This window comes from Balaenoptera musculus, chromosome 12 (assembly GCF_009873245.2).
Source record: "Balaenoptera musculus isolate JJ_BM4_2016_0621 chromosome 12, mBalMus1.pri.v3, whole genome shotgun sequence".
Lineage (NCBI taxonomy): Eukaryota > Metazoa > Chordata > Mammalia > Artiodactyla > Balaenopteridae > Balaenoptera > Balaenoptera musculus.
The window spans coordinates 35,336,655-35,364,031 of NC_045796.1; the positions used below are offsets into that span (position 1 = coordinate 35,336,655).

The window sequence follows — 27,377 nt, forward strand, 5'->3', positions numbered from 1 at the left end:
GCATATGGGACATGAAGCAAAAATCCTGAGGGAGAAGTGAAAATGTGATACAGCCCTTTTATGAGTATAAATCATTCTTTTCTGTTTCAAATATTCTTTCAAAATAAGCTGCTGATGTGCAGTGCTTCATATCTAGTTTCATGAAGACTTTTCTTCCCCATTAACTTGACATAGAGAGCATCAATCCTGGGGTTGGAATAAATATTGAGTTCAGTTGATTTGCTTGCAGTCAGTTTATAATCACCACATATCCTTATGCTCTTGTCATATCTGAACAATGGAGACTAAAGAAGTTGCTCACACGGTGAGGGGCATAGACTGAATTATTACGTGCTTTTCCAGATAAAGGAAAAACAGCTTTCACCCTGCAGTGAGCTCTAGATTCAACGAGGTATAACATCCTCAGGGCTGGATCAAGTTTTACATATGAGGAAATTTTTTACCAATGGCAATATTCTGACATATGAAATTGTTATAGAGGCCATACTGAAAGAATCATGGAATGTTAAACCGAGTGAGACCTTAAAGTTCATCTTATGCTACTCCTTCATATACAGATATGCTATTTGCTCCTAATACATTGTCTAGCCTGGAATCAATAAAAAAATTAGGAGTCAAACTGAGAATGGACATTTAATCTCCTGGCTTTCAGTTCAGGCTGCTTTCACTATGAAATAATTTGAGGTATGAATATCAAATTTTAATTAAGTAAAGCATTTCATAATTATATTATTATAGGTTAACATGGAAGATGAGTTTCTGAGAAATTGTGACTTTCTAGATGTTATGTAGTAGTAACAGAACTTACATTAACATCCTTGTTTCTTTTTTAAAAATCGATGTATAATTGACATACACCATTGCACTAGTTTCAGGTGTACAGCATAGTAATTCTATATTTGTGTATTTTGTGAAATGATCAACACAGTAAGTCTAGTTAACATCTGTTACAGTACATAGTTAAAAACTTTTTTTCTTGCGATAAGAATTTTTAAGATTTACCCTCTTGGCAACTTTCAAATATGTGACATAGTATTATTAACTATAGTCACCATGCTGTATATTACATAATTATGTCTTATTTATATTATACTTGGAAGTTTATACCTTTTGACCCCCTTCGCCCATTTTACCCACTTGTAACACCCCACCTCTGGCAACCACCAATTTGTTCTCTGTATCTATGAGCTTAGTGGTGTTTTTTGTTTGTTTGTTTTTGTTTTGTTTTTTAGAGCTGAGACCATATAATATTTGTATTTTTTTCTATCTGACTTATTTCACTTAACATAATACCTTTAAGTACTTATAGTTTGATGCAGTAGTGCAAGTTTGTTGTATAACATACCTGCATTGTTGTTTTTTCCATACAAAATTATAGCATAAAGATATTTATAAGTATTATAGGCAATCTTTTTAACTGACTATCTACCTTATGGATTCACCACAATTTCCCTAATTATTCTGCATTATTTGGAATTTTAATTGTCATTTGAATGGTTGTTTCTAATTTTTCTCTATAAAACATTTTATATTTAAGATTAGTTTTTAGGCTTATTTCCCACAAGTAGAATTATGGGTCAAGGGTATAGTAATATTTAAAAGCCTTGATACCTATTTCCAAATCACTTTCCATAAGAGTTGGGGAATAATTTAAGCTCTCTCAAGTTAGTATGTGTGAGAGTGCCTTTTTGGTCACCTTGCTTGATTGCTTTGTGAAGTTAGAGGACTATTTTTAAATATCTCTAAAGCTCAGGAGCCATCTTGGCATAAGTTCCACTGTGTTTTGTTTCTTTCTGTTAGTCTTTTCCCCATACTTTTCAGTTGTACATTTAATACAATATGAAGGATCTGGGGTAATATAAGGATATTAAGGGGAGTTGGGAAATTGAAGGAGGAAGAGAGCAAAAAGAGACTACTACAGACAAATTTTGTTTCTGCTGAAAATTTCCAAAGGATCAACCACTGTTTAACTTTCTGAGGTCAGTGAGCAGATGATTCTGGAAAATCTAATAAAGACATTTTCAGCTTCTGTAACTTATTGAAGAATAATTGCCAGGAGCAGGCAATGAAAAGTCTGTTCTAGGGGCAACTCTGATTATTGTATCTGATATAAGATTTTGGAAAGTTGGTCAATTTCAATGATTTAATAAAAGCTTTATTTCCAGATCTCAGTTATTTGTCTTTACTATCTAGTTTTTTTTCGGTGCCAAAAGCAATTTTCAAAGGGTAACATATTAAATTGTTAAAAGTAAAGCCTAGTGAGCTGTTGTACTTTTACCTATGGAAACACTTGTAGGCATAATACAGAAATGACTAGAATAATATTGAAAAACATACACTACTTTTCACTATTTATTCATATTTTCAACATAACTTATTCTAAATGCAAGATTTGCTTTTATGATACATTGTGTACCTGAGAAATTTGGGTTAAGATTTATGAAAGAAATTGAGTTAATCATCTTCATCTTCATCATCACACATATGACAAGCAGCCTGGGACACAGTAAGATGTCTGTAGTTTTGTTTGAATTCAGCATCTGTCCACAAAGCTAATACCATAGCAACTAGAAAATGCTTGTGCATCTTTCTTAAGAGAGTCTATCTTGAGAAACCTTTATACTCCATCCCCATTACATTTAAAGACTGAATAGCTCATTCTCTGAACATTACAGTTCTGCCCTATTCTTTTCCCAGATATCTCATTCTTTAACTCCTCTTAAACACCAAGCATATTTCTAACATGAATTTCTTTCTTTCATTCCATTCACATCCATGAATTTCTAAATATTAAGCTGACTTTTGCATTTAATTTAACTTTGGATAAGAGAAAAATTGAGGGTGATGACATTTTCTCAGTCTTAGACTTCATATCTGCAGTGTTTGGTGCCCAGATTAGCATACAAGTGACAAACTTGAAATTAAGAGGCTTTAATGCGAAACTAGCACCAGAGCTGAGATATTATTATTTTAACCTAGAGAAGACAGTCACCTACTGGTGCTTCTTGCCTTGCCCTTCCTTCAGTCTCCTCTGGACCACTTATTAGGATGCTGACCTTCCTCAAGAGAGTAGCCACTTTCTCTTTCTCCTTTCTTTTGTGAATCGTCTTTTCACACATTGTATATTATTTTAAGAGTAATTTGATCTTTTATTTGTTAGCCTTTTTAAAAAATGATTTTTTTTAACTCAGGAAGAAATATTCTTCATGTCATTTTTTTATTGTGATAAAATATACATGAAGTAAATTTACCATTTTAATTGATTTTTAGGAACACAATTCAATGAGATTAAGTGTATTCATATTGTCGTGCAACCATCACCACAATCCATCTTAGGAACTTTTTCATATTCCCAAACTGAAACTTTGTACCCATTAAATAATAACTCCCCATTATCCCCCGCCACTGTCACCAGACCCTGGCAACTACCATTCTACTTTCCACCTCTGTAAATTTGACTACTCTAGGTGCCTCATATAAGAAATCATACTATATTCTTTTGTGTCTGGCTTACTTCACTTACATAATAACTTTAAAATTCACTCATGTTGTAGCATGTGTCAGAATTTCTTTTTTTAAGGTTGAATAATATTCTACATTTTGTTTATCCATTCTTCTGTCAATGGACACTTGGCTTCCACCTTTGACTACTGTGAATAATGCTACTATGACCATTGACATACAATCATCTATTTGAGTCCCTGCTGTCTGTTCTTCTGGATGTATATCTAGAAGTTGCATTGCTAGGTCATATAGTAATTCTGTGTTTAATTTCTTTGGGAACCACCATGCTGTTTTCCACAATGATCCATATACTTTTCTCCCCTCTATTTCATGTAATTCTCTTGGCTTCTCTGCGAAGAACTTGTTTAAATTGTTTTCATTTACTTGTTCTGCAGCAACCACTTCTTTTGGCATTTTTCACTGGTGTCAGTTTATTATTTGCTTGGGGATCAACTGTCACCTGATGGGAAAGTATCTGTGTTCCAATGATTTCTTCTGTGTTCCATCGAGCCTGAGCAGCCTCGTGTAACCTTGACCCTTATCTTGGTCAGCCAGTGACTGTTATTCCTATTTTGCAGATTGAGAAATTGATTAGATGAGCAGGTCTGTTATGAGAATGAGTTGGCATAGCTAAGGATTAACTGAAAGGCAGAGTAACCATAAACGACTTCCACATGTCGCTTAGGGAATTGGGAGAAGCTGGTTGTAAAATCAGTTTCTAAATTCCTAGCTGAAACTTTCTGCTGCATCTCTAGATTTTTGTATGCTTTAAGCCTTAAAATTTTATTCTAGAACAGTTGTAAATCCTTTGTTGGCTTATCCTCCTCATTCACTCCATTTTGCATTTTTATTTTGTTATGGAAAAGAGTGCATAATATGTCTGGGAGATTCTTCCTCCCTCTATGATTCTAAGTCTATAATGTTGCAAATGCAATTTGATAAGCAACAGCAAACAATGGTATTCTAGGAGCTATTTTCAAGATCAGAAGAAATATCAAAAGAAATAAAAACCATGATTTTATATTTAAATGAGCTGTAGGTTATTTGACCTTTAAAAGTACTGAAAACACACCAGAAAAATTAATAGCAAAGTTTAAAGGAAATGGTAAGCTTATCCATATGTTTATAATTTATGTATTGTGGACTGTTATCTTTTGCTGCTCCATTAACCACATGTTTGTTGAAAATAGTGAGGTTAGATAGTATATTTGCAGATTTAAAGCTGACTTTCCTACAGAGTTACAGTATTTGTAGGGTTTTATTGATTCTCATAGATGATATGTATAAAATTTAAGTACTTTTTAGGTGTGGGCAAGCAAATATGTGCAAATGTCTATATATACAATGAGGGGAAAAAGAAGGTGAAAATATTTTCAAACATGATTACAAAGGCAAAATTTTTTTTAAGCTTTTGATTTTTATATATATACACATGTATATATCATAAAATGCCTCCTAAATTCTTATTAGAATTTCTTAAAAAATATTGCAGGAAATGGTTTATAGTTGCATTTTGGAATCCTAGTAACTCATAAATGCTCTCTGGAGATCTAATGCTATGTCCATCACAGATTGCTTCAATTAATAATTCCTCCCCTTCTCCACAGCCATTTGTAACCATACTAGCTCTCTTTTTAAATAGCAAAAGAAAAAAAAATGGTCAGGTTGTTTATGCCTTCATGTCTTTATATAGCAATGCAGCAAAATGAGGCAGGTCTTACATATGATCAACATTTTTAAATTCCATTGGGAGGTTTTAGGCCAATTAAGAGGCATTTTGGGGAGAATCAATTGGATTGGCTGTGCAATTGGGTTTTATTAATAATAAGGTTATAAAAAATAACCTTATTAATCTCTTTTGTTCTATTTTTTTAACCACTGGGCTATGACTATGAACAACTTGAAATTTATATCCAATAAAAAGTTTTAGCAATGTTCAAATCCACTAGAGGCTTCCAAACTTCAGTAGTATTTGTCTGACAAGCTACTGTCATTAAACAGGGTCACAAACTGGTAACTTCAGCTCTGGAGTTGGTCACAAATATGGTCCTTACTTTTTTTTCCCATTGTTCATCTTCAGCCCTGTTTTATGGGCTCTGAAGGTGTTTGAGTTTCTAGCACCTAATTTCACAGGTATTTTAAGTGACTTTAGATGTCCTTTGTGATAAGATATTCCCAGCTTCCCAGAAAAGACCCATTAAGCAGAAAAAAAAACCATAATTAGGTTCCTATTGCCAAAGCTCTAATTATTTTTCTATTTCTTCCCCTGAAGGAATCAGGGGAGAATCTCTGCCTCAAGGTCCAAGGATCCCTTCTCCAGTGGTTCTTTTTCCAGCCCTGTCCTGACATGGCCATGCATACAATCAGATGATACTGGAGAAAATGGACATGGGCACTGGCCATTCAGACCATGTCTTACTTGAAAAGAGATGCTGATCTGCTTGGTACCAGTGCACATTAGCTGAATGTGAGCCCTTCAATTAATGATATTGAAGCTACTTTATGTTTTTAACAATTAGTATAACAGAATCGTAGAGTACAAGAATATTGGCAAAGTGGCAGACTGCAGATTTATACAAAGCCTCATTTTAGTTTGGAACAACGTGTTAGGTTTACAGCATTAAGTAGGCTGCCCAGGCCCTCCCTGTTTCACATTCCACCTCCTCCTTCCCACTGGCTGTTTTTTTTCTTTATTCTTAGTCTTTGGAGTTAGTTGGAAGTAACTTTCATTTATTTTTGCCCCACAGTTTGCTCACTCACGCTTGCTATCTCAACTCCTTTGTTCCATGGAAATGAAAATTTGTTTTTTGTCTTGGGCTTCTTATCCACCTTTTGGATCTAGCTCCCAAATGCTTCTCTTTGGACTGCATGTTTTGAGGTCTCCATCCCCAGGTGTTCACAGCACTGGCCTGTCCAATATACAAGACCAGAAGGCATCGATCAGATCTGTCTCGGAGTTACTCTTTTATCACCAGGGTCTTCACTTCTGTCTCTGCATCCTCTTGTTCTCTAGGAGGTGTCAGTTCATTTGTAGTTCACTTAGCAACAGCAATTCATCTGGGTACTATATGTAAAAGTTATTCTTCAGAGTTATAGAAACACCTAGGCTTACGTCTATCCAAGAAAATATTGTGTTAGTGACAGATACCCTGAACCCAGTTTGGACTTAGTGTCCTCATATGGTTAATTATTTGCTCTCAGGTTTTGGTGGGCTAAACGTGGTCCCTAAAAATGTCTACATTTTAGTCACATGATAATTTAACTCTTACCCTGTATGACAAAAGAATGAATATTTCTTTGTATGGCAATGATGTAGTCAAGTTAAGGATCTTGAGAGGAGGAGGTTATCCTGGATTAACAGGTAAACCATAAATGACATCATACATATCTTATAAGAGAGAGCAAGTGAGGAACTTTAGACACACAGAACCACAGTGGAAAAGGCAATGTGAAGATGGAGGCAGGTGCTGAAATGAAGCAGCTGTGAGCCAAGAAACACCAAGGAATATCAACAGCCACCAGCAGCTGTCAAAAAAGGCTCCTCCTCCAGAGTCTCTGAAGAGAACATGGCCTTGCTGACACCTTGATTTCAAACTTCTGACCTCCAGAACTTTCAGAGAATAATTTCTGCTGTTTTAAGCCACCCAGTTTGTGGAAATTTGCTACAGCAGAGCTTCGGAATGAATATCAGACCCAGGTATCTCAGGGCTTCTCAGGGAACAATGAATAGGCATTTATTTCCCAGGCATTTTAGAATTTTGCAGAAATAGGCTAGTCAGAAAACCAACCATGAGTTAATTAATTGATTAACTAATCCATCACATATGTATTAAGAACTCACTGGAAATTTCAAAGGTGAACAAGCAGAGAGACTGCCAACAGCACACTATGTAGCAGGGTGGACTCGAAAATAAGCAAAGTCAGGGCCTGCTAGTGCGATGACAAAGCAAAGCACAGAAGAGGAGGCATGAAATGGGGCTGAGAAATAATCTTAACGGTCACAGAAAGTAGTCTGGAATTTGTCCTTTGGGCTATAGAATAGCGCTTATAGAGGAATTTTAAATACCGGAGAAGTTAAATTGAAAACTCTAATTTTATATGAGAAACCTATGACTCTTCACTGTTGAATAAAATAGAAATATCTCTGTTTTCAACTCTCATGAACAATGCCAGAGCCTCTCCTTGTTGCATTGTTTCCCTGTTTGATTTGGTCCCCAATTCCCCATCCAGAGGAAATTTTCCTTTTCTATGCATGATTGTATCCACATATGCTACATTGTTTGGCAACTAGATTACAATCCCATTCTCTGTGGATGACTGTGAATTTAGTTCTGGGTAATGAATTTTTTTTTTTACTTAAATTTATACTGAATTCTAACATTTGCTTTATATTATGTATATGAAAAATAATTTAAATTCTCTAGATGTGCAGCAGACATGTTGTGTGAAGTGGGGTGATGGGGAGAGAACGAGAATCTGGGGCAGGGTGGGACTTACCCATAGCTTTGTTCAGTAGTTGAACTTTTCTCTGTTGGTGTGAATAGTGCAGGGGAGGAAAAATATTTTTCCCTCTACTTTCTGGATTCTCGGCTGAGACCCTTGTAATAAAAGGCAGGTCAACAAGAGGAAAGCAAACAGAAGTTTATTAACATGTAGACCTCATGTGTACATAGGAGATACCCAGGGTAGCTGAGTATCCCAAAGAGGTAGCTTTAGAATTTAGGTTTAAATAGCATCTTAATCAGGAAAGGGGAGGGCGACATAGGCCCCTTAGGGGAGAGTAAATGATTTTTAGGAAAGATGAAGGGGCCCTTAGAAGAATAGATGGGAGCTATTACAGTTTGTGACAAAGTTTTTCTGAATGTGTTGTCGACTTCTGGTCTCTTCTGTGATAAGAGCCAATCCCGACCTGGTTGATGAAACTCCTAGGGAGGGAAATCTATGACAATTGAGTTCCTTTTGGAGGATCTGTCTATTAGTCAGTTAAGGGCAGTCCAGAGACAGTCTCTCCCTGCATTTGCTATTTTTCAAGTGCCCACAGATCAAAATAATCAATATACCAAAGCAACATATTTTGGGGTGGCATGTCCTGAACTCCTACCGTCGTATTTTGAACTTACACGTTCTGCTACCCTTCAGTAGGAAAGACCCAAGGAGAAAAGGACAGAGCCCGATCTCAGATTTGCTTCCTGCAGTCACCATCATGCCCTTGACTGAGAAGATTCTTATCCCAAGGCCCCTGTGAGAATATTCCAAATCTCTTCCCTATGTAAAGTATAGGGGTTGTGTGAATTCCCGTATTGAAAAAGTAGTCCACTAATACTGACCCCTGTCAGGGATGTGAATTTGTTATAGGTACAAATAAAAAATAATTAAGTTTGAAAATGCAATAAGGTTCTCGCTAGCAATGCAAAGAATGGATAAATTCTCCATTGCTATAATTTCTGAATGCAAATGTCACTGATCATTGAGATAAGCCTTTTATTCTAGAATTAGTTTATGATATATTCATGCACATGTAGAGAGTAAAATTCTGCAACCTAACACATTAGTCAAAATGTCTCAGGGACATATGTATAAAAGAGGTAAAATTGAATGTATTTACATAGCTCCTTGCCAAGGAAATGAAAATGTTTTAAGTAAACACTATAGGAGCTGAGATTAGATGAGAATACTTGAGATACGGGTGGCATTTGAACACTTCTTACTTGGCTCCGCTTTGAGAAATACAATACTCCGAAACCTTCACTAGTGCATTTACCAGCCTCTTGGCATCCTGAACATCAAGAAAAGGTGCCAACTGTGATCCTGAGAAACTCAATGTAAGCCTAGAGTTTATGTAAATACCCTTTGTCCTGAAGATATACATATCACTTGAAAAACTAAAAACCTCTGCCCATGGAAGTCTCCCTTCAAATGAGACATTTAATCTTGGAGCCACGGAGTTCTGGCAGATTTCCCATATTCCATCCGAGTACATAGATGTAATGTCATTGCTTTGTCAGCAATGAACAGCTAGACTCTGGAAGGTAGCTGCGAAGAGTCAGGGAAGACTGCCATCTGGCGGTAATATAAAATTACTACTAAAACACAGTCACAACCTCCCTGTTGCTTTATCAATATTTGCTTACAACCTAACTTTTAAAGCAGGAGTGAAATGATATTTTACTTTATTTTTTAATTTTTTTCAAGAGTTAAAATTTTAAGGCTCTGTTTTTCAAATTTTTATTGGAGTATAGTTGATTTACAATGTTGTGTTAGTTTCAAGTGTACAGCAAATGGCTCGGTTATACATATACATATCTCCACTCTTTTAGATTCTTTTCCCATATAGACCATTACAGAGTATTGAGTAGAGTTCCCTGTGCTATACAGTAGGTCCTTATTAGTTATCTATTTTATATATAGTAGTGTATATATGTCAGTCCCAATCTCCCAATTTTCCTTCCCCCACCCCCTACACCCCTGGTAACCATAAATTTGTTTTCTACATCTGTAACTCTATTTCTGTTTTGTAGATAAGTTCATTTGTACCCTGTTTTAGATTCCACATATAAGCGATATCATATGATATTTGTCTTTCTCTGTCTGACTTGTCATACTGAGTGAAGTAAGGCAAAGAGTAAAATGATATTTTAAATCAAACACCCCCGAGCAGTGTTTTAATTAATAACCAAAACACTATTATTGTTTTGCGAGTCCCTTCCTGCTTTTTGTTCTCCTCTTTTACTTTTTCTCTGACATGAAAAAGAAAGGCACTGATAGATATTTTTCTTTTATCCCATTTGGTTATTCAGTTTTCCTTACTCATCATTTTCTGATTTTCAGAAACTGAAACAAACCTTCTAATGACAATAAGGGTGACATAATACTACAATTGCATTAGAGGTCAAGAAGAATATAGAGGAATAAATAAAAAGCAAGTAATAAAAGTAATGTGAACATAGGTCTGAATCATAATGATGAGCCTTTAGCCTAGACTCTCTTGTCTTGTTTGCTTTTGAGGCTATTTTTTAATCTTTTGGTACTTGAGTTTCATTTATCAGTTTTGGTTCATGGCTTCTCTTTCAACTGAGCTTCAACTTGACATGATAATGACAAATCATGTGCTTGTGTAGAGATTTTAAAAGTGCTTATATGACCCTGGGTCTAGATTTTTGTTTTATAAAGCTCATATCAATACATCACTCTTAAATATCCCTTATCATCAGTTTTACTCTCTACTGAATTACTTTTTTCAGAGTAATGTGAAAGTGAGTTGAAGCATTTTCTGTAGAATTTCAAATGGTACGTATGTATGCAAGTGTGAGTGTGTGTATGTTAACTGTACTCCATATTCAATATTTTCTTAGTATGAAATTAAGGTCTCTCCACTCAGTGTAAAAATTATACATAGTAAAATCAATTTCCTCTCAGTATAATACTTTAGACATGAATTACTGAAATACCAAAAGAGATATGACATGTCTAAATTAGCGTTATTTATTTATTTATTTATTTATTTATTTATTTATTTCTGTGTTGGGTCTTCGTTTCTGTGCGAGGGCTTTCACCAGTTGCGGCAAGTGGGGGCCACTCTTCATCGCGGTGCGCGGGCCTCTCACTATCGTGGCCTCTCTTGTTGCGGAGCACAGGCTCCAGACGCGCAGGCTCAGTAATTGTGGCTCACAGGCCTAGTTGCTCCGTGGCATATGGGATCTTCCCAGACCAGGGCTCGAACCCGTGTCCCCTGCATTGGCAGGCAGATTCTCAACCACTGCGCCACCAGGGAAGCCCAGGGGTTTTTTTAAGTGAGAATTTCAGATATAGGTGGAAAAGACACCTGGATCCAAACATTCTTCTCTTCTCTCTTTATTCACTATAATTAGCCAAGAACAAATGCCGTCATGAATGTTGAACTGGCCTTATTGGAGGATCTGGTCTGCGTTACTAACAAATCCTCCCGGAGTGGTCCAGATCTATATGACTGGACTAACTGATGATTTCATTAACCAAGAATGTATGCAGTTTGATGAATGCCTAGAAGATTAGTGCCCCCAAAATCTTCAAGAAGAATGCATACTAGCTGATTTTCCTGGAGTCCCTTGGGAGAAACACTGATCATCATGAAATAAATACATCTCTGTGTTCCACATCTTAGAGCAGGCAACACAGAGTTGCCCATGTAAGAAACAGCTTCATCACCTGTTAATGCCTACCGTTCAGAGGAGCTGCCCTGGTGACTGGCATTTAGTGCTTTCCGAGGCTCTCAATATGCAAGGCAGATTGTCCCTGGTCTACAGCACAGGGCCTCTTGAACGCAGTGTCACCTGATTCAGAAGTTGTCTGGCTAGTTTTTGTACTTTGAGGTGCCTTTCATGATCCCCAGTGTTGACTTTGAACACGCCACCAGGCAGCCTATTTTTATTCCTTCGCTCCGCCTTGTTGTTAGATTGCAGCCTTGCTCCCTGACCCCTCCCCCCTCCCTACAACATTGTCCAAACTGCAATTTCTTGTGTAGCTCCTAGAGCAGTAGAGTCAGGTCTCTGAAATTCTCCTCCTCTGAGACTGTAGGAGACCTATCTATATCATCCTGGCCAAGAACTAACCACCAACCTCAACTTTAGAGAGATAAGAAGATTTAAGAAACTATAGCCTATTTTCTGAAATTCACTATACTTTTCATGTGTACTCACATTGTACATGAGTTTATTATTGTCCTGATCTCAAGTTAGGCCAAACTACTTTTTAACTTTTTATTCTGGAAAATTTCAAGTACATGCAAACATAGAAAGAATAGCATAATAAACTTCCCGGTATCCCTCACCCAGCTTCATCAACTACCAACTCAAGACAAGTTTTGTTTCACCTATATCCCTCACTCTTCAGCCCCACTGATATTTTGGAGAGGGGGAAAAAAAAAAGCAGACATAGTTTTACTTAATTTCATCAGCAAATACTTCAGTGGATATCTCTAAAATGTAGGGATTCTTAGAACAAACAATATCGTTGTCATACCTGAAAACATTAGCAATAACTCCTTATTGTTATAAAATAGCAAGTTAGAATTCAAATTTGTCTGGTTGTCTCATAAATGTTTTCTTACAGTTTGAATCAGGATCTAAATAAGGTGTATACATTGCAATTGAATGACATGTTTTCAAGTCTCTTTTAATCTATAGATTTCTTCCTGTTTTTTTCTCAACTTGTTGGAGAAACTGGGTTAGTTCTATAGTTTTCCACAGCATGAAGTTTGCCAATTGTTTCCCTGTGGTTGCTGGGAAGCAGGAGTGGAAATGCTTTTTCTTTTGCCAGTTACGTAGAGCAACTTGTGTAGAAACTGGAATTAACTGTGATATTTTAGGGCCCTTTGTTGTTTTCCAAAACCTTCTATTTTTAGATTTCTTACACTTCACTAAGGATTTCTGTATATCAGGTTTTTTATTTTTTCCTGGTCTACCACATGTGATATATTCTAGATGAAATATGTTCTAGATGCCATACATTCTAAGATTGCTTTGCCTGTGAGTGGGCTTCCTTTCAAGATGTTCTGATGTGTTTTTTTGTGCATTGATAGTTGAATCTTGAAGCTCGAAAGATACAGATTTGATTTTTTGGAAAGACTACTCTATAAAAAGTGCTATGTATTTCTAGCAAGAGATACATAACATCTGGTTGTCTTTTGGGGAGTTTTGTTTTGTTTTGTTTTTATAAAGTTAGCAGCTGTTGATGATCATTGTTAACTCAAATTATAGAGCAGTTCTGGCCACTGGATCTTGTTTCTGTTTCCAGAGAGTGGGTATCCCTAAGATGGGACCCTGCCTAGGTACACAGTGGCACCCTTGATTTCAGGAAATTGCACTACACTGCAGATTTGATAAACCTGGTCAAGGTATTTGAAAAGTGTATTTTCCAGTTTAAACAAAACCAAATCTCACAAAATGGACAATTTTTTTAAATTACAGAAAAAATACTGTAGATTAAAGATTATACTGCTAAGGACACCATTAAAAGAGTGAAAAGATAAGCTACAGAGTGAGGAAGTCTATTTATAAAATAAATAAGGGATAGTAAAAAAGACTTGTATTCAGAGTATATAAAAACTTTACCAATCGATATAAAATACAGACAGCACAGTAGAGAAAATGGGCAAAACACTTGAATGTTTACTTCACAAAATAGGTACTTCACAATGACCAATATAACACTGAAGAACGGTTTAATCTCATTAGCCATCTGGGAAATGTAAATTAAAACCACCGTAAGATAACACTACAGAATCACAGAGTGGTTAAATAAAAAAACTGACAGTACCAAATCTTAGCAAGAATATGGAGAAACTGAAACTCATATACTCCTTATAAGAATACAATGTGGGAAATCATTTTGCAAGATCTACTAAAGCTGGGCATACACACCCTCTATGACCTAACAATTATGTGCCTACAGAAATGTACGTATATGTGCACCCAGAAGAAACGTGTATATATGTGCACAAAAAGACATGCATTGGAATATTTATAGCAGTATTATTTGTAATAGCTAAAAACTGGAAACAGCTCGAATGTTCTTCAATAGTAGAGTACATAAATAAATTTTGGTATATTCATACAACAGAATACTCTATGTAGTTATGGATAAAAAGAAAGAATCCAGACACAAAAGAGAACATACTCTGTTATTCACAGTATATAAAGTTTCCAAACAAGAAAGAAAACTAATCTATGATATTAGAAGTCAAGATGGTGTTTAGCTTTGGAGAAGAGGAATTGGAAATGTGAGTGGGTGGGGCATGAGGGAGCTGCTGAGGTGCTATTAACATTCTATTTTCAGATCTTACATAGGTGGTAGTGGTTACATAGGTGCATCCAATCTGTATCAAGTCATTGAGCTGTCATTATGTGTGCATTTTTCTGAGAGTATTATATACCTTAGTAAATAAATTTATTAAAATATTGTACTTATAATGTAAGCAAAACAAAAAATAGAACTGACAATTTTCACACTTCTAATATTTCTCCATCAGCCACATTAAAAGGAAAAAAAAAAAAGAAGATGAGTTAATCATCCCCATCAATATGTCAGCCAAAAAGTTGAAATTATCAGAAAGATTGAAATAAGGATTTACAACCACTCTAAGCGACAACGAACTTCACCATATTTTGTACTGTGTTATGTGACATTAGCAACTGAAACCTTAGTGATTAACAATATATTTTAAAACTAAGCAGTAAGAATATGAAGACAATTGTCTATAGTCAGTGTTGTTTATAATTATGTTATTCTAAATCCAGTACTTCATTATATTAAAAATTCACTAAAATTAATGTTAACTCTTTTGAGTTTTTCCAATAGTAGTAAAGAAAAGAATTACATATTATTGTGTAAACTAGTTCTTCCTAAAAATGACTAATGTAATACAAAGAAGCAATATGGTGACAAATTAAAACCATTTCATTTTATGAAAATACTCTTAGAAGATGTATAGACAAAAAATGCTGAAGGTTTCAATATGCTAATACATGTAACAGGCATAGAATAGTGCCTGACACTTAGTAAGCACAAAATAAATGTTAGCTATTATTATTATTTGTACAAACAAATGACTCAGTGAGGGAGATTTTCCATAAAGTTGCAAGAGAGTTCAGTTTTTTCCTGACATGCATGTTTATTATATTTGCTAGATTGTGCTTCAGTAATGAGACCCATAATGTATTTTTTGATGCATTGGAGAAGCCATGATTCTATATCTTAATAATTTCTTTAGTGAAACCATTGATTTATGGGTGAACTAAGTCCAACTAGTGGATAGAGGAGCTGCCTTGTCTAGAAGTTTTAAAAGTGATCCTACAGGAAGGTTAGAGTGATGAATCCACATATGAAATGCATTCCCAGTGTCATTATACGCAAGTTACTATAGCAAAGAAATTGTAGCCAGAAGTTTACAAAGTCCTGCAGGATGTTTTGAATATGGTTAATTTATAGAAACAAAAGTAAAAAAATATAGTAGTATCCTCATTAAACTTTGTGAGGTGGGGAATGATTATGGCATTCTCTTGTGCCATATAAAGATTTATTTATAAATTATGACAAATTATTTTTTCCAAAATTGAATATTATTAGTATTAAGATTTATTTTACAAAAAGTCAAGTGTTCAAATTTGCCTACCTAATCCATGACTCCAAGTGCCTGTCGATAGTCTGTAACCTAGAGGAATACACACACACGTTCACAATTGAGCTGGCCCTTCAATTAAAAGGACAAAAAATAACTGTCATAAAAGAATCATCTATAATGAAGATTTTAAAAATGTATTGTTTTGAAATATTTCTGAATGCTATGTGCTTTCATTCCTGAAAACAATGTGCAACATATAAAACATCTCATCTTACAAACTTTAAAAACTTAGAAACAAAATTTTTAACCATTTACAAGTTCTTCCAAAGAATTTCAGTGGGTTTTGAACACAATAGTTAAAATATTAATTAATTAACTATCAACTCAAATCTGTTTAGTTTTTAAAAACAGTTGTACATTAGGGAAGATAAGGTGTTACTAGCTAACTTCAACATTATCTTTGCAAAATTAGTAGACATTGTTGAAAACTATGCCTCATGATTTAGTGAGAGCGATTAACAATGTACTTTTCCCATTTGGATCAATGTATTTTTGTGAAGCATCATTTTCTGTGGTTTATACTCAGTTTAACCATTTAAACTCAGTTTATAAATCAACTGGATTGTGAAGGAAACAAATGAATTGCTATAACACAAAGTGTTAAACCAAGATTTAGAAAATAATGAAAACTATTCAATCATTTTTCTCAGTATTATTAATAAATAAAATTTTGCTTAAAATATTTTTACTTCAACTTTATTATTTTTAAAGTTTCTACTTTGAGTTTTATAATGCATACGATGAATTAGTAGAGTAAATACACATAACTATATGTACTTTTATGTATTGGCACATGCATCAAATTTATGTTTTATACTTAAATTTTTTTTTGTTATGAACACGCGATCAGAATGGTTTAGAGATCACTGATTTAGAGGTTGGTAAGAAAGAGAAAAGATGGAGAAAGAGATGAGTGAACGAGGATCCAAGAGAGTACAATGTTTCTGGAGACCAAGGGGAAAACGTATTAAAAAAAAGGTGAGGTGGTAAACAGTTATGTGCAGCCGAAAGCTCGGGAACCACGAGGTCTGAATAAAGGCCATGGGATTTGTGACTGATGATTAGAAAGTTATTGGTGAAAATATTTTTAATCAAGTGGTAGGAAAAGAAACCAGATTCCATGCAGTAAATACCAGTTAATACGTGAGTGGGAGGGAAGGAAAAGGAGCAGTAAGAATAGATCACTCTCACTAAAGTTTGGCAGAAAACGAATGAAGAAATGGAGAGGCAGAGTCAGAGAATACAGTAGAAGTGGGCAGAGTAATTGAGTCAAGGGGAAAGTGGGAGAGAAAGGGTCACAGTCAGAGGAAGAGGCACTATATAAAGAGGGCAGGACGCTTTGTAAGTCAGAAAGAAGAGAGATTGTGATTTTCTAAGAAAAGACAAGAAAGCTGTGGAAATTGATTTCAGATGGCCATGATATCAATAAATTAAGTGATTACATAACGTCCTATGATTGAGGAATGCCAGGTTGCAACTGTGAGCTTGATAAAGGAGGAAAAGATTTTGGAACATCGTCTATGGATGCCTCGCAAGGAACTGAAGCAGAGATCCTCAGATTACTGAGCAACACTGAGGAACCCGATGTCACCAGGCAACCATGAAACTTATGTCAGAGACAAATAGGAAAATTATAAGACTCTTTTTTATTAAACCAGGAATGAGCTACCTCTTTGGGTGAGAGAACAGAAAGTGACTATTAGGGATTGGCAAGAGAGTGGAATGAACATGAGAATCTCACAACCACAGTGAGAAAACTGTTAACGTGTGGGTTCTAAGGACCCCTTGGGTAGGAAAACAAGTGAGGCAAGGAGGAGGCTGATAGAAAGAAGTGACTTGAAGACTGAGAGGAAAGAACAGGGCTAAGCAAGTGTGAGCACAGAGGGGAGTGCTAGAACTCAAGATCTTGATGATGGAGAAATTCTGAGGAACAATGAAGTCCAAGTTCTGACTGTACTTACAAGAGGTTAAAAAAGAGTAGAAAATAAAGTTCCACAGAGGTGTGAGCACGAAAGTCCTCTGATGTCATGCTGGTAGTGGGATGGCAAGGAGCAGGGCAGGAGCCAAAGAGGGCATTGTTAGCAAAGTGGGAGAGGATCCTGGAGATGATGGAAGGGTCATGCCAGGATTGTGTAAGAAATTTAGAGAAGTTGTTGGATGGTGGTGCCAGACAATGCTTTATAAAGGGCTTGGGGAATAGGGTTATGTGAGTAGAAAGAGGTCAGAAGGCAGCCTTCATGGGAAAGGGTTTCACAGGAATGTTGCCAGGCTTGAGGTGAGGAGGTGGGAAGCAGCCTTGGAGGACTACATCCTATGTTGGTCTCTTGTTCACAATAGCAGGGGATTTTTACATTTTAGCAACACTTTGATGGCAAGAATGCCATTTAACATTTCATATAACGCAAATAGCTGAAGAAATAGTAAATTGTACTCAACAAAATTGTTGCTAGCTCAAATAATAGTATAGCAATGCTTTAAATCAGGTTGCCAGGATGGATGCCTTTCAAAGACTCATGTGAAAGGCTTTGTTCTAACACCCAGAAGGTTAAAAAGATTTCAAATGTAATTTTTAAGAAATGAATTTAGAATTCTTTTTATAGATACAGAACTATTATATGGTACACTGCAGTTCCCATCTGCCATCTGCAGCAAGCATTGCTCTGCTGGACATTTTTCAAATGCTATTCATATGTCTACTGATTCAAAACTAATTTCACCAAAAACTAATCTAAACAAAAAAAGTGTGTCACATAATTTATGTTGCTGGAATTTCTGTTCTCCAATTCAAATTAAGATTAATTTTCCTGCCCTTTGGCCACAAATTACCCTTACAGAGTCTAAGAGTTAGGATTTTCCAATTAAGATAAGAGCCATGAAAGTTATAATAATAACCATGTGAATTAATTATTTTAAAATTTTCAGGAAGGCAAAATAAAGAAAAAGAAGAAAATTTATTTATACACAAAGAGCTATTCCAGTGTTCATAATAGCAACGCTATAAGTAAGGCAACCTTGGTATTTTGTAGGGGATGCACTTGTCACAGCAGCTCTAAAATAGCAAACGTTTTCGCACACTTGTCCATTATCTAATGAGGCAAACATCTTTGAGGGCAGTCAGACTTCTCATTTATTTCCTTAAGAATAACAAATGTACAGGTTAGCTGTCTCTTCTGAGCTTATTTTAAAATAAAGATATGTTGGTTAAGCATTTACCTCGTGTCCATTTCATCTTTGGCTAAATTCATAGAATATTAGAGTAGCAAGAAGTAGACTGAATTGAGCTCGACAAAACAGTGTAAAGAGGTTCTCTGCCCTGAGAGTCTGGAGGGAAATTCTTAAATTTCTTTCAATCAAGGTGTGTGATTATATTGAGTTCTTCTTGCATTTGTAAGCTAGGATTTGATTTTTCCCAAGGCAGTGGCCAAATCAACATCAAATCAGGATGGTGGGACTTCTAGATGTCAAATTGTCTAGTTGCCAGTTTTCAGCAAAGAGAGAACGATGCAACTGAAATATGTGAGTAGTTATAACATCTTCCTTTAGTACATAATATGTTCTGGAAACAGGTCTTTGAAAGTAGGCTTAAAGGTTTAAAGTAGGCTTAATAGTAAATGAAGGGCTTCTTTCCCAGAAAACATCGTATAATCTGTGATGTATGGTGTATGATGGATGATAAGATCTCTAATCACAATTCCAAAAGGGATAGTCTTCTTTGGATCTGGTCCCAGCAAGTCCAGCAGGAAGAGGAGGTCCTTGAAAGGCAGAGATGGAAGGTTCTCATGTCTTATCAGGGCAACTAGGGAAGCAGATACAGGCATCTTTCTTTTCCATGGGCCAGTTGTCTCTTCTCTGACCCAAAGGAAAGGGCAAGGCAAATAGAAAACCCCAACTCTTTTAAATGTCTGAGCTTCTGATGATACATGGAACAGGCTGGGAAAAGGGGGCTTGGTCCCACCTGTTAATCACAACTAGGTGCAAGAGCATCTAAGTGTCAAGCCACATGCATGCACCTGGGACTGTTGCTGAGGCCCCCAGTCAGTCGCCAGCTCAGAGCCCGGCCAGTGTGATCCCAACGGAAGAAGAAGGTGTGCATGGTTGAGGGGGGAAGAGCCCTGGCTGAGGAGGGTAAGTGATGCCAGCAAAGGGTCTCACCCAGGAAGGCCACAGCCTGAAGCTCTGAGAATGGGAAAGGTGGCGATGGGCTTCTGATGGGCTGAAGAAATGAGGCCTGCCTACTACAGGCCTGGGCAACCCCCAGGCCCTCCCACCCCCTGCCCGCAAACAGCCTAAGGCTGGAAGGGACAGGAACGGTGTCAAAGGTGGCTTGTCTTTGGAATTGGGCGGAACAAGCCCAAAAGCAGTCTCTTTCAATTGGTATGAAGAATGTTTTCTTTGCAGAAAAGGCAGTTAATTTGTATACATGGATAATTGTGTGAAGCCTCAGATTATCGTCTGAAAGAGAGGACTATTTATATGGATTGATCAATTTGAGATTATTTTTCAGTTTATATTCTTGCTTGTTTAAATATTTTCCTCAGGAAAAAACCCCAAACATTTGTCTCCATTTAGTTGAATCTGTATAGTGCACAATGAGAATTTATTACTTTTTCTAAACCACTTGATAACCTTCTAAATTATTTATGGTGATTCAACCATATAACAAACAAAACAAAACACATGCAAACACACACATGCACGCACACACACACACACGCGCACACACATTAGAAAGACTATATAGAGGATTACATGTTCTCCCGGAATGATAATTTGAATGTGCACAGCAAACCTGTATTTCTTGTGATTGGATTTTGATCCTTTATTTTAATGTATAGGCTCTGAATTATTGTTGCTATTGTTTTTGTCTTAAGTAGAATTTAATTCTGAGGAAGAAAGTTCATGAGAAATTTTTTCCTGAATATCATTTGAAATTTCTTCTCAGCTATCCCTTGAGTTTACTACTCTGAAATGAAAAAGTACAGGCAGTGGAAAGGAGCAGTTGTTTATATAAGCAGAGAAGGAGGTCACTTTTTTTAGTCTGTTAGGAGAGTGATTGATTTTTTGCAAAGCAAAAAGTAAAGTACATTATCTGGGATACTTCATGTTGTTTTAAATGTGGATGATGTTTAGTCCCTGGGCCAAGACAGTCCCTATGTGGCTTTCTAAGTTTGAAAAGCAAGCCTTATTTACCCTTGGGGAGAAAAGACACAAAGTGAATGTAATCATGAACTGGGAATCTCAATAAATTGTTTGGAAAAGGGTAATTTTTACCCAACAACATGGCCTGAGGTATGAGATGAAAGATAGATTTGAAAAAGTCTTTCAAATTTTTTCATAGACATCTGGGTTGACTTTTTTGGGGCAGTGTTTATTTGTTCCTTTCTTTGTACATGAGGAAAATATCCAGTAGCTTGTAATTGGATCATTGCTTTCAGCAGGAACACTAAAAGCCGTACTCAAACTCCAAGCCAAGAATAACATGAAAAATAATTTAATAGTCATTTTATATTAGCAGACAGGATGTTAATGACTCATTTCTAATGACAAGTTAAATGGAAATTACACAAAATGAACAGGATCTATTTTTCAAGTACTATAGAGTGGTCACAAAGGTCCGAGGCCTGCCAGTTCAAATTTATCTGTGTTCCTCTCTATTCTTTGCACACATCTTATTTTTCTCATTTTTCTATGGACTTGATCTTCAGGTTGAAAGCTTGCCGTCACTGCAGCAGTGCCTGACAGAGGGTTTTATTTCTTCTATTACTGTCAGGCCACAAGCTCATGCCTCGGGAATATGTGTGTACACACTCAGTTCTTAAGTTCTCACTTTGCCTGGCGTCACCATTATTTGATTTATAATTTCCATAGATAGTGACCAATCTAACTTGAATCAGACATATGTATGGGATGTTACATAACCATAGTGTTTGCAATGATTGCGGCAATGAGTTCATTTAAAAGCATGGGATTTGCGATGTGTTTTTATAATGGATAAAAGAAGTTAAAAATGTGTGTGCCTTTCAACTATATAATAAGCTTTACTGTTAGGAGTGAGTGGCTATCACTCCTAACATGTGAACATGTGACTATATATTGGTCATTGATAAGCTGGCCCCTTTTTCTTTAAAAGTCATAAAAATTAAGTCTGTATATTATTCACGCATTTCTTCATTCATTTAATATATAGCTATTTAATATTTACTATATTTAAATGCTGAAATAAGGACTAAGAATAGTGAATAGGAAAGACATAGTCTTTATTTTCAGTGGATTTCTATTTTAATCAGAAGATAGACACTAAACCTTAAGCCAGCTATTATTTAATTGCATTTGTGAAAATTGCTGAGGAGAAACTTGTAGGAGCCCCAGACTTAGTAAAATTAAGGAAGAAGAGTTAGTGAACAATATTCTAGGCAAATGAAATAGCTGAGCCACAAGACAGGAGGGGAGAGGGGTGGGATTGTAGAGCTAAAGGACATTAGAATTGGAGTCCAGAGTGCTTGTCATGGCATACAAACCCCTGCCTCATCCCATTTCATAAATCTCTCCCCACCCACCCCTGGAATCATAAACATACACAGTAGATGGTTAATTAAGCCACGTGATTGTTGGGATTACCTAGGGATGGTAAAAAGAAAGCTGGATCAGTAACAAAACCTTGAGAACCTTTTACGGTCAATGTTTAGGTAAAGGAGGTTGAACCAGCAAAAAAGACTAAGAATGACTGGTCAGAAGCCAAGCATAGGGAGGTGACTAGACACAGCAAATACTGCTGATGGGAAAAAGGTAAAGTCTGACAGATTACAGACCAGACTTAAGTTTTAGAACTAGGATGGATGCTATGTAGAGAAAAAAAGGAAAAGATTCTAGAAAGCTAGTGGATCTGAGGTCCCAATGAGATCCAAGTATAGTCTTGGTGGCAAAAGCACTCTAGGAAGTGAGAGCATTCCCTGGAGTAGAGAGAGACACTCTACTTGAGGACAGGAGATTAGGTGAGAGAGGAGGACATTTAGTGATTTTGAAAGTGGAAAATGTTCAGGTTATGTCAGGTTTCAGACGTGACTCTGGGAGTGAAAGGCTAAGGTAGAGAAATGAAAAGTTCATTTGTAATAAGGAGATCCAGTCAAGGTGTTGAATGGAATGTTTGTGTAGATGTGAACATCATTCAGGATCATGGGGCTAGAAGAGAAAACAATAATCCAGTCTTTTTATGAAGGATGAATTGTGACTAGAGATTAGTAGGTAAATGATACCAAACAATAAAGGAGATAGTGCATAGCTAGATGCAAGAATGTCAAAGCAGCAGGGATTTTTTGCAAGGAGCTAAGGACGCAATGGACAGCACTAGGTGCCAGAGTACCATCAGCCCTGAGGTATCTAGGGTGTTGAGGAATAAGCAGCCCATCTTCACTTGCAACAGAAGTGCTGTCCTCAATGGAGAGTGGAACTTTAGTCAAGGTTGGAAGGTAGAGGAAATGTTCTGAAAGAAAGTTAAGTATGCGGTGAAATTTCCAAAGGCACAGTGGAAGGATCTGAGAGATAGAAAAGAAGAGAGGGAGAGAGAGATGGGGGCAGAGTGGGAGGTGGGGTGGGGGTGGGGAACTGGTGCTCAGTGGAGAGCAATTGGCACTAAAAAAATGGAGCATTATGGGAATTTTATTGTAGCAGAAAATCAATACCTGGAGATGGTTTGAAGACTCAGGGACCTGGAGGGAAGGGCTAAGGAAACAAGGATTAGAGAACGTGTCAGGGTTAGTAGCTTAAGAGATGACTGCCTCACTAGGGCCTGGGAACAGGAGCTTGGCTGTAATAACTAAAGAAGAGCCTGGAAAGCCTGACAGAGCTTCACTAGAGGAGACCAAAATGTGGGGACTACCTCTAGCAAAGTGGGATTTTTAACTGTTGAAATGCTAATATGCTAATATTAGCATTAAATGCTAATATTATAAAATGTCCAACCTCATGGAAGCAACCTAAGTGTCCATCGACAGATGAATGGATAAAGAAGATGTGGCACATATATACAATGGAATATTACTCAGCCATAAAAGGAAAACAAAATTGAGTTATTTGTAGTGAGGTGGTTGGGCCTAGAGTCTGTCATACAGAGTGAAGTAAGTCAGAAAGAGAAAAACAAATACCGTATGCTAACACATATATATGGAATCTAAAAACAAAAATGGTTCTGAAGAACCTAGGGGCAGGACAGGAATAAAGATGCAGATGTAGAGAATAGACTTGAGGACACAGGGAGGGAGAAGGGTAAGCTGAGACAAAGTGAGAGAGTGGCATGGACATATATACACTACTAAATGTAAAATAGATAGCTAGTGGGAAGCAGCCACATAGCACAGGGAGATCAGCTCGGTGCTTTGTGACCACCTAGAGGGGTGGGATAGGGAGGGTGGGAGGGAGACACAAGAGGGAGGAGATATGGGGATATATGTATATGTAGAGCTGATTCACTTTGTTATACAGCAGAAACTAACACACCATTGTAAAGCAATTATACTTCAATAAACATATTAAAAAGAAAAAAAAAAAGGAGAGAAAAAATAAATAAATAAAACGCCCAACCTGCCAGAGGTTTGCACCAAGAAGCACCAGGCCTTTGCAATACTTGATCCATTCTGACCAAGAGTTCATTTTCTTTCCTCAACCTTTCATGTTAAGCTTTCAGGTTTAACAATTTTATTTAAATTCTGTGTTTCTTCTCTGAAGTCTGGGATATACTATAAATTACACAATTTGCATGAACTTTTTCTAACACTTTCAATTCCTCACTGTTTTAATATCATCAATTGCATTTGGTATGAAAAAGCAGGAAGCTACATTCCTTCTTTAATCTAGTTTATTGCTCAGTACTGAGAAACTATGATTTAATACTCATCTAATAACTTGAAATAATAATATTTTTTCCAAAGTGTCTAATTCAAAATCAGGAAAAGTATTTTTTTTCAAAGCTATGTGGTAGTACATGCTTGACAATAAATTTAAAAATTCATATCAAGTGATGGACTTAGCTTTTTGTGGGCTGTGGATGAGTCAAATGTAAACAAGTGTAGTGGGTTAGTTCTAGTTAATATCAACATTCAAACTCTGATCTTTTGAGTTGTCCCTGGTAGTACCGTCAGGATTCCATCTTTTGTCATTAAAGAAGGAATTTGAGAATTATCTACAAATGACTTACCACACTCTTAATTCTCTGCTTAAACAGTTTAAGAAATTGTAGTTGAACAATTTAGAGACTAAGTTATATTTATGTTTATATTCTCACAATACTCCTAGTATCTGGGATACTATATATAAATGGTTGTTGGATGTGCCAGTTATCTATTGCCACACACACAATGCTGCATACTCACCAGAAAAACTTAGTGGCACCCAGCAAAAAACACATTTTTCATGAGGCTCTGGGGTTCAGCTGACCTGAGTTAGTTTTAGCTGATCTCGGTTGGGTTTGCCCAAATATTTGAGTCTCTTCTGGCTGTTGGTTGTCTCAGCTTGGATGACTAGGGTAACGTGATTCTGTTTTCTGTCCTGCTCAACCTCCAGAAGACTAGTCTAGGCATGTTCTCATGGCACAGGGGAAGGACAAGAATGAGCAAAACCAATTGTGCAAGCATCTTTCAACTCTCTGTGTCACATGTGTCAATATTCCATTGGTCCAGAAAAAGTCACGTGGACAAGTCAAAAGTCACAGCAGGAGGGCACTGCAAGATTACACAGAAAGGACATGGATACAGAGAGAAGTGAAGAATTGGGGCCATTGGTGCAACTGGTCCACCACATTGAATGAATAAATGAACAAATGGATCACAGAGTGATGGGAAGAGCACTGGACTAAGGGTTGGGAGACATATCCCTGAGGCGTGGCACTGTTCATTCTGTTAATTTGGGTAAATTGTTTAATCATTCTGGACCCTAATTTCCTTATTGGCTCTTTCCAAGCTTTAAAAGCCTTTGATTCAAGCTTTTAATGAATATTTAATGAATTGAATGCTGTACACAGTCTGTAAGAGAAACTTAAGGAAAGTTGTTCATTATGCTATCCTTTAGGGAACCAAAATGGCTAGTGTGGATGGCCAAAATTGACTGGCTACTTTTGACTCTATGAATCTGAATATTTTGTAATCAGATTCAAACTGAAAAACTTCTATTCTGAATTTCGCTATGAAACAATGTGCTGAAAGTTCAATTTCCTTTTTAGGTCTTTAGTGTTTGCTCCTATCTGATGATTCTTTTGAAGAATACAATATGTCAGTACTACATCAAACACTATGACATTTCTTATATGTGAGGTGTGTTTTAGAGTCCATTGATGTTTTGCCTTAATAATTCATTGTTAGGATGAATTATCATTCTAAAATTTACTAGAGGAGCTTTATCAAATTTGGATAACGCTGATAAAAATGTGGGTTATTTTAAAGTAAATATTATGATTAGTTTTATAATATAAAAGGTACAGATAATACAAAATGAATCCTGTTCATTATATAATAAATAATTATGTAATATGTAATGAAATGCTGGATTACTAAACTATAAGAATAAAAACTGAGCAAAAAAGTTCTAAATAAAAATATTTTATAAGCTCCACAAGAAGAAAGTAATATACACAAACGGTCTTTCTTTGAAGATGATATTCTGTGTCTGAGATGACTTCTTATTTTAGTCACTTAGATTGCCTAAAAAATTCAACACCTAGATTACCAAAATAGGTGATGAAGATATAATTGAAGAAGATACAATCTGTAACTCACTTTGACATATAGAATGTTCTGTTTCAGATATACAGAAATAACTTGCCATATGATAAATGTTTATCCTTGTCCTACCTCTGGGAAACATTTAGTTTGCACTGATAATTTACTTGTGAAATCAATCACCCTGGCCTGTGTCATTTCAGAGTCTCCGTGTAGACAGATCCAAGAAACTGCACTCAAATCAAGCTGGCCTGGATTCCAAAGTACCAGTTGGTTGTCAAAATGATTTGGCTGATCTGGAGAAAGAGAAGAGAAAGACTGGGGAAACTGCAGTAGCAGACACCAATGCAACCACAGGTCGGTTAAGCCACATGATATTGGTTTTAGCTGCCTTTATGACAAATGCACAATGTACAGCTTCTTACTGCCATTTTATTTGGAATATATGACTTAGTCAAAGTGATGCGCCTGACCTGCGAATCTCACTGAAATTTAGTTTTAAGTGAAGCATAGTATTAAGCACTCATATTGATGATAGGTCTGTTCATTGTTTGCTGTTATTAGATTTTTCTTCTCATTTATGGTTTTCATGGCCAAGGAAGTGGTCTATTTTAATATTGCTTTTATTATCATGACAATAATATTTTTAAATGTGTGCTAAAATTAACAAGACGGTTTAATGGCTTGAGAAGAGGTCAAAATAATTGAGATGCTTTTAATTTTAAAAGTGTCAGATGAGTGACCTAATGCAGCCTTGAATTATAGTAGTTTAGTTTATAGAGATGGCGATCTGATATTTTTCATCTCTACTAAAAACAAAACAAGAGCAAATGGACTTGTGGAGAAGTTGATATCATTCAATTAAGCTACCCAGACTAACTTCCATATTGTGGAAATCTCGGATGAGTTAGCACCGGAAATGAGAATTTTCTTTCTTGGCAATATTTTAAACACACCAAAGAAGCTCAATTTCATTACACTTTATCTTTAAAACTTCACATTTCATTTGT

The 27,377-nt window shown here is 36.3% G+C and overlaps 1 protein-coding gene across 1 annotated transcript in view; it reads left to right on the forward strand.

The window, feature by feature from the left end:
• The window catches only part of THEMIS (thymocyte selection associated), a 172,117-nt gene that overhangs the window by 127,184 nt on the left and 17,556 nt on the right, over positions 1–27,377 (forward strand). Inside the window, exon 5 of the mRNA XM_036872049.1 lies at positions 26,571–26,724. Within this exon, the coding sequence (XP_036727944.1) occupies positions 26,571–26,724 (154 nt within the window). The remainder of the gene's footprint in view (positions 1–26,570; positions 26,725–27,377) is intronic.